We start from the raw sequence: 8,682 nt of genomic DNA on the forward strand, positions 1-8,682 counted from the left end.
CAATTACCGGGAGAGTGAATAAAAGGTTGCTTTTGTCTGATATCTGCCCTTATTACTCTCTCTTGCTTCATTTTTTTCCCGCTGACAAACCATCCTTCCCTAGAATCCAGTATGCCTGGGAGGAATGGGCCGCTCTAGTAAAACTACTTTATCCCGCCTGCGCAATCCAGCTGACTTCCGGCTTCCACTGCCCACGTGATCAGGTACCCTTGCTGCGCATGCTTAATAGGAAGTCGGACTATACCACTTTGCCATACCGAAGGGAGATATTTTCTATGTTTTAAAGTTTAAAACCGATTCCTGATATTAGACTTCTATTATCCCGGGTATTAACAGAATATATAAGTAAGTTTAGGGTGGCGGAAGATTAAAGGACCAGAGGGGAATACGGGCGAAAGCGGAGCGGGGGGTGGGCTCTCCCCTTCACAGATAATGGGAGGAGCCTGGGGAGAGCAAGTTCCTTCCTTTGGCTCCTGCGGTCGCAGCCATGAGGTAAGGGCGCTCGGGTCTCTGATATTGATTGATTCTGGCTGCGGCCGCACTGCGGGGCTCGGTGCCGCAGCCCGTGTTGGAAGAGACGGGGTGAAGGCGGCCCTGAAGCGGCGCGTCCCGGAGCTTGGGATAGGCCGGAGGACACTAGCTCCCAGCCTTGAGAGGAGGAGGTGGGGGGGCGTTCCCGGAACTCTAGGACGGGGGAAAGGTGGGCTTCGCGCCCCACACGTGTCTGAGGGGACCCACGCGGGCAGAGGAAAGGCGGCGGCGGGGACTGGGCTGTGGCCCCCTTACTCACTGGCCCGATCTATGGCTCCGAGCCGATCTCTGCTTCCATGTGACGTAAGACAGGTCGCGAGTAGGCCCCAAGCCTCCGACTTTATTACTGGGATAAGAAAGGGAAAAAGAGCCCAAGAACCAAAGGACTAGATTAACTAGCAAGTCAGGCCCACTGGCCTCGGATTCTTCACGTTAAACACTTGTTTTTAGTGTTGGGTACCAGAAAGGGCATAAGCCCCATCTTCATTCCAATTGTATCCGTTAGTCTCATTTTCCAGAGGAGGAAACTGAGACACAGAATAAGACATAACCTAGAGGTTGTCGACATCCCAGGGTGGGCTGTTCCCCTACAGGAACGCACAGGCAAAGCTTTACAAAGGTCTTGGTATAGGGAAGATTATTAACCTGGGGCTGCGTCGTGGGTGGCAAAAGTCTGGGGGGACATGTTTGTCTTTAGTACTAAGTGCATATACACATGCACCTCCCCCCCCACCATGTTTCTCAACATTAGAAGACTTGGAAGGGCAGGTCTTGTTGGGGATGCGCATTCTTGCCCAGGAATGGTTTCCAGGACCCGATAGTGTTTTCTGTTTGTCGCAGTATGCTCAGGCTTCAGAAGAGGCTTGCCTCCAGTGTCCTCCGCTGTGGCAAAAAGAAGGTCTGGTTGGACCCCAATGAGACTAATGAAATCGCCAATGCCAACTCCCGTGAGTTCTTGGGGTCTAAGTTCCTTCGTCATCCTACCCCTTTCTCATCCTTTGTGCAATGAAAGTTGACACGGTTGTGTTGACTGTTAACAAACCTAGGAGAGCTCATAGTTTGGGGGGTGTTTTATAAAATGGAGGAGTCACAGAAATATGGAATGCCAGATGTTCTCTTCCTGCCACTTGCCAGAACACTTGCCAGAATGACAGGATGGAAGTTAATGGAACCACCCGATGTTATATTAATAAATATCGCTAGAGTGGATGTTCTGTTTTATAGCTGTGAGAAGGATTTGTGAAGAGACAGTACAAGGACTGGGGCGGGCCGATGAAATGATGAATTGGAAAGACCTGGGGCCTCAGACTTTATTAGAGGTCTGTTTGCATATAATTCAAAGTAGTAAGACAGTGTCAGTCCTGCAGATAACATCAACATGCCCACATTACTTCAACATAATATTGTTACAGGGAAAAAGTATTCAATGACATTGTTTAAAATTGTAAGGCAGACTTTATTCAGAATAATTGCAGTAGTTACAGAGACCAATGGGATTTTACTTTGGGGGAGAGAGATTGAGCTCAAGTCAGAATATAGCGTGGGCAAGTAGGAATTTATAGCCAAGGAGCATGGTTTAGGGGATCCGTGGATGGAAAATTAATAAGAGGGCGATAAACTATAATGGAAAAGAATATATAAATATATAAAGAATGTATATATGTGTATAACTGAATCACTCAGCAGAAATTAACACAACATTGTCTTAATTGTTTCTTTTTAAAAAAAGAAAATTACTAAGGAAACAGGGGTAAGGGGGATTCTGGCCTGGGTGGTCAGTTATCAAGGGTAGGGGCTTCTGCTTAACTAACTTAAGCAGAGTTTTTTACTAAAACTAGAATTTACAAGGAAGCGTACAGATGGGCCTAAGAGAAGCTTCAGGAACCTGATGAAAGTTTGGTCAAGCAGGAATCTTTGTGAATATCAGGGAAATCCTTTACCTGTTTGGGTTTGTGGTATTGTAATGTGTGCTCAAAAAATCCTCATTTTAGACGGGTAGCTAATAGGTGAAACAGGATCTGAAGGACTAGGCCGTATTTGTATGCTATTTTGATCACATATCCCCAAATATGTATATTTGGAGTGTGCTGTAAAACATCTAAAAGGGTAGAGGTTTTCTGTTGTTGCTGCTGTGTTTTGTTATTTAAGAAAGAAATAGAAGTTCCCCAATTCCCACCATTTTTGAAAACTAGGGATGTGGGCAGCATCTCTGGCATGTCCTGTTTGGACTCTGCGTTGTGACTGGTGTACTTGGGGCTAGGCCCCACCTGACTGACCAGGTGCATTGTGGTTTCCCAGGTCAGCAGATCCGGAAACTGATCAAAGATGGGCTGATTATCCGGAAGCCTGTGACAGTCCATTCCCGGGCTCGATGCCGAAAAAACACCTTGGCTCGCCGGAAGGGCAGGCATATGGGCATAGGTAAGTACATTCTTCCCTTTTCTCCAAGACTTAGGGAATGATAAATGATTAAGTCTAGACTAGGATATATTCAGAAACCTTTCCCATTCTGACTCATTTTGAGCCCTTTTCCTATTCCATGATACTTGGTGTGTTTTTCTCTCTGCAAATCAGAAAGTTGGCACTGGTGTTGGAGTTGAAGGTCTTGGTAGAAAGAGGTCACATTTATTGAGCACCTGTACCCCCGTACCCTACCCATCCATTCTACTGGATGCTTGGGAAATGTCCAATAAATCCTAAAACCACTTTCTAGGCTCAGGATGACCTAGGGAGATGACGGTCACATCACCTTTTTAAAGCCCTTCCAGCTTACCATGCTGCCTTGGTGCATGCCCTGTCATATCCACATTCTGTGGAGTGAACGGGGAATAATTGCCTTGTTTGTGCTTCCTTAAAAATTGAGTAAATGAAAGAAATTAAATACTTGGGATCATCATCTGTAAAGTGGAAATAAAGCTACTTAAAGTGAGGTACAACCCTTGGCACATGACCCAAAGAGTTACAAAGTGTTTCAGAAATTGGTAGCTGTCGTTGTGACCAGTCAGCTGGCTCTAGTAACCCAGATGCACTACAGGGAGCCTGACTTATCTTCCTCGTAGGTAAGCGAAAGGGTACTGCCAATGCTCGAATGCCCGAGAAGGTAACCTGGATGAGGAGGATGAGAATTCTGCGTCGGCTGCTCAGAAGATACCGTGAATCTAAGAAGATTGACCGCCATATGTAAGTACCTTCTCTCGGGCCCACCAAGACCCATTGCTGTTTTGATGGCTTGTTCTTTGCACAGATATAAGCTCTGTCTCATTGGCCTTGGGGAGAGAGCCATGTGTCTTGGTATTTTCTAAGAAAGTTCTTCCGTTCTGTCCTGTTCTGCTCACATACACCATCAGGACAGCCCAAGAATTAAGTTTATCTGCCAGGTGAGCTCTTCTGTCTAGAAATTGCACAAAAAGTCCTAGTTTGGGGGAAAGAAGTCCCTGCAGCAAGAAGAGAGGAAAGGAACCCTACATGCTTAGGGGCCTTGTGTAGAGGAGCAGATCACAGGCCAACCTCTGTGTTGGTCCCATTGCTGACCAGAACCTCTAATCCTTGTACGCTACAGGTATCACAGCCTGTACCTGAAAGTGAAGGGTAATGTGTTCAAAAACAAGAGGATTCTCATGGAACATATCCACAAGCTGAAGGCAGACAAGGCTCGCAAGAAGCTTCTGGCGTAAGTTTCTTTAGGAATTGGTGTCTGTCACAGGGGCAAGTTCTGAGACATTTAAAATGTGCTGATGTCTAATCTCGACTTACATGCAGTCTGTCCAGAATACAGTTGTTGTGTTAGAGGTATATGCTGCTCTGTCCTGTACATACCCACATACCACCTACCATCAATGTCAGGGTAGTGTGGGGACTTATTGGCTAGTTGAAGCAGGAGCTCTTGGTGTCCCCAGCAGCTCACCCATCTTCTCTCTTCCATTACCCAGGGACCAGGCTGAGGCCCGCAGGTCTAAGACCAAGGAAGCCCGCAAGCGCCGTGAGGAGCGGCTCCAGGCCAAGAAGGAGGAAATCATCAAGACTCTGTCCAAGGAGGAAGAGACCAAGAAATGAAGTTCTCCTTTCTTCTCTGTACATAGTGGCCTCAGCAGTTGCGTAGATCACTCATTCAATAAAAAACAAGGCTTTATCTGCCTACCTCTCTGCTTCCAGTTTCTGGCTGCTTGGTGGGTCTTCACTGTTTACAGGGCCAGAACTGAGGAATGAGATACAGGCCCTTCCCTGGGTTCCTGCTTCATTTCTTCCTTGGCTCCTGGCCTCTGGTCAGGCTCATGCCCCCTCCGTCCATGGGGTGTGGGGCCTACTTTGAAGGGAGGAGAGGAATGGCTTCTACCCAAGGCTCAAAGACTGTGCCTCAAAACTGCTCTTTTCAGCACAGCATGGGTGGCACCTCAGACATGGTCTCAAATGTTGGTTGGGAACCAGTATTCAGTTGTGACATGAGTTGTCACATTATTTTAAAACAACAGAAAATATATGCTTGCACTGCTCAACTGCACTGAGGTTCAAGGTTGTGGTCTACTGCCTTGGAACTCCAGGACGGTGGGAATTTGAACCACCGCCAGTCCAGAAGGTATGGTCTGGACTTGAACTGCTGACGACTGCCTAAGCTGTCTTTAGACAGGCTTATTGAGATAGAACTGAAGCTGTCATCTTGGGCATCCCAATTTCTATTTCTAAACTTTTTTTCTTTCCTGTCCTTAAAAGGATTGTTTCCTGTTTTGTTTTTTGGTTTATAACCATCAAAAATGTCCCAAAGAAAAAAAGGCTTTCTCAGCAGAAATTGGAATAAAGGCACATAACATACAAACTTGTCACAGCAATTTTGAGTTACTTAATTCATATCCCTTTTTACAAATGAGAAGTAGGTTTTATTTTGCCTATTAACTGGTAGTAGTAACCACCAATGAATTTTTCAGTAAAGTATCTGCTCTGTGAGCCAAGTACTGAGGCACTTTACATTGACTTGTATTGATTCTATAATTTTCACAACATTGTAAAGTAGGGTATTAGCTTCTCCATTTTGCAGATGAGAAAAGAGGTGAAGCCAGGTGTTGGATTCACCTGTTAAGACGACCTGAATGGGAAAAATGGATTCAAGATGAAGTAAGATAGGACTTTGTAGACTTACTACGGAGGCCTCAGGAAGAAGGCTAGCTTGGTCCCCAGGCCTCGAGCTTTGGAGGACTGGGCAGAAGATGCCTTTGGTGATCAGGAGAAGAAACTAGCTGTGGTGGGGAGGATGCCTGGAAGAGCCAAGTTGAACATTTTGAGTGGGTGGCAGTTTGAGTGACAGGTGTCCAGGTGGAAGGGGTCAGTCAGCCAGTTAAATACAGGAGGGTCAGCTCAGGTGAGAAGTCGGGGGAGGAAAGTTGGGCACAGCGATGGCTGGTGTGCCCGTCCTGGTTACCTCTGCGGTCTACCAGTCTCTGAGGAACTCTTGTGGGCAGTAATGCGAAGGCCAATGAGGGGTCTTCAGGATGTGTACTGGGCACATGTTTCCATCTGCACTTGGTGTGGGAAAGGCAGGGCTAAAGCGATCCTGCGGGCAGCAGACCTATCCCCAGCTCTGCCTGCAGTGTCCTCATCCAGCCTGGACAGGTGGGGATGTGGGTAGCCCAAACCAGGGAGGCCCGGACGGAATAGTCCAGACAACCTCCATCACCACCCATGTGCATCAGAGCCCCAGCTGAGAGGACACTGCTTTTTGGTTTCCCTGTTGCCGCCATAGCAGCCTGTGCATAATGTATTCTTAGGCTTGCTCTAAGCCTGTTATTCCATATGGGGAAGCTGTGGCCTGGAAGAAGGGCCTCGGCTAAGCTACTTGGAGCATGAGATGCCTTCTTCCCAGAGGAGGAAGGGCATTGAAGGCCGCCCACCTCCACTTCCTCCAGGCAGTAGAGGGATGACAGGAAGGAGATAAGGACCTTTACTGAGGCTCGTGAGCCTGCAGCACAGAAAAGGTTTCCACCATGGACCAGGAGATGGTGCTGTTCTCTCACAGGTCACTGAAGGTGTAGGAAACTGCCTCACTTTTGGAGGAGTGGCGGGGGGGGGGAGGGAGAATCAGGTTGTAGGAGCCTATCTCTTGGGAAGCCTTGCATGTAGAAGACACTTCTTTCTGAAGCTCACCCCAGGCCTAAGCTTACCTCTTTCCACCACAGGCCTCTAAGCCCTTCCCAGGGCAGGGCCTAGGAGGGCCCTCTTAGCAGGCAGACCCCTTAAAGTAACCCCTGGGTCTCTTCCAGGTCCTGGAGCCTTGTGAAATTCTGATGAAAAGACATGTCCATTCTCTCAAGAGTTTGCAACTGGTCCCATCATATAATTTTACCCTTTAAAGGGGCTCATGGCCCTGAGGTAAAGACTCCATGAGCAAGTCCAACTCCATTTCTGGAGGAGGAAACTGAGTCCTGGAGGGGCCAATGACTCCCCAGAATACCAGTGTGGCTTGAACACTAGCACCCACCTTTAAGTCCTCCAGACCAGACGTGGGAGGGGGTGACTCGGAGTGGGCTGCAGCCGAGAGGTATGGAGCACAGCTGCTGCTGCAGGGCCACAAGCTGGAGGAGGGGTACAGGGTACAGTGGGTGCGCTCTCTGAGGCTGAGATGGACCACCTAGGCTGGCTCCCCAAAGCACAGGGAGGGCCGAGGCCGGAGGTACACTGGCTGGTCGCACTCTCCAGCAGATGCCTCCAATGTCCTAATCACTGGGGAGGGGGTAAAGAAAAGGCTGAAGAGGCCAAAGAGAGTGGTGCTAGCAAAATGGGTGGGGTTGCACAGAGGGGACCTGTGTCCCCACCCACTGCCTCGTATCCATCTCTCTGCCCTTTGAGGCCTCTTGTCTCTTGCCCCCAGACTCCCCCTCTTTTTGTGTCTCCCCTAAACCTTAATCCCCACAGGATACATGCCAGCTTAAGCTCAGGCTGAGGTGGGGGGATGGAGGGCACGTGTGGGTCAGACAATAGAGCCAAACGGTGGGTTGGCACCACCACAGGTTGCTTGACATCCTCTGCCCCAGGCCAATGGTGTTGCTGGTCCTGCCACCCCCAGAGTGGGCACGGAGAAGGGCAGAGGCTACAGTGGGGGCACCGGCTGTTCCCAGCCCCAGGCTGTGAGCATGCTGTTAGTGGTCCAGCCACCACCGGAAGCAGCTGCTGTGCTCAGCAGGGCGTCAGGTGAGCTGGGGAGGAGGCAGGGTCCCGGCCGGTGCAGACACAAGTTGGTGTGCAGAAGGTTTGGCTGAAAGGCTCTGACCCTCTCCAGTGGAGTAGGGTCTTGATCCCTGGAGCCCCCGGCCCAGCATTTCAAGGTGTCTCTGTTTCCATCGTGCTGGTTTAAGCCACTGAGGAACCCAGGGTCAGGTGGGGGAAGAGCTGAACTGAGAGGCAAGAGATAGAATTTCTGAGACCAGTTTGACCGTTAATTTGCTGGGTGACCTTGGGCAAGTTTCTAGTCTGCTCTGGGCCTCAGTTGCTCCAAGTATAAAAGGGGAAAGGTTGGGCTGGCTAATTTGTATGACCATGGACAAGCCACCTAATATCTCTGGGTCTCAGTTTCACCATCTGTGAAGAGGGGACACCACCACTTTCCTCACTGGGTCCTCAGAGGATAAAATAAAATTAAGTTCCTGGCATAGTTTCCCCGGTACAGTAGGTGCCTGTTTGTGTGAGTTCCCCTCTTTTTAAGACTCTGGACTGGGTTTGTGACCCCTTTATCCAGTCCCATCATCAGCGGTCCTAGGAAGGGGGTCACCCTCCTTCTGCTCCCCCTACCACCTCCAAGCTCTAAAGTCATCCCTGAAGCAGCCCAAGGAAAGTGGCTGGGGACCCAGGGTCTGGCCCCACGGGGCCTACCTTGATTTGGGGGGGCTGGAAGGCAGAGCCGGATGCATTCTGGCAGCACGGCTTTGCCCTGGCACCGCCGCAGCCCGCCTCTCTCTCTCTCTCTCTCTCTCTCTCTCTCTCTCTCGCTCTCGCTCGCTCTCGCTCGCTCTCTCGCTCTCTCTCGCTCTCTCGCTCTCTCGCTCACTCTCGCTCTCTCTCTCGCTCTCTCTCGCTCTCTCGCTTGCTCTCTCGCTCTCTCTCGCTCTCTCTCGCTCTCTCGCTCTCTCTCGCTCTCTCGCTCTCTCTCTCGCTCTCTCGCTCTCTCTC

The 8,682-nt window shown here is 49.7% G+C and overlaps 1 protein-coding gene across 1 annotated transcript; it reads left to right on the plus strand.

Moving 5' to 3' along the window:
- The first annotated feature begins 426 nt into the window (after positions 1-426).
- On the plus strand, positions 427-4,669 carry RPL19 (ribosomal protein L19). The gene is made up of 6 exons (XM_029213282.1): positions 427-492; positions 1,372-1,478; positions 2,830-2,952; positions 3,591-3,711; positions 4,091-4,201; positions 4,461-4,669. The coding sequence occupies exons 1-6, from the start codon at positions 488-490 to the stop codon at positions 4,582-4,584; spliced, it is 591 nt and encodes a 196-aa protein (XP_029069115.1). The 5' UTR covers positions 427-487; the 3' UTR covers positions 4,585-4,669.
- The last annotated feature ends 4,013 nt before the right edge of the window (positions 4,670-8,682 follow it).

Source organism: Monodon monoceros, unplaced genomic scaffold, assembly GCF_005190385.1.
Source record: "Monodon monoceros isolate NGI ecotype Baffin Bay Population unplaced genomic scaffold, NGI_Narwhal_1 Super_Scaffold_9, whole genome shotgun sequence".
Lineage (NCBI taxonomy): Eukaryota > Metazoa > Chordata > Mammalia > Artiodactyla > Monodontidae > Monodon > Monodon monoceros.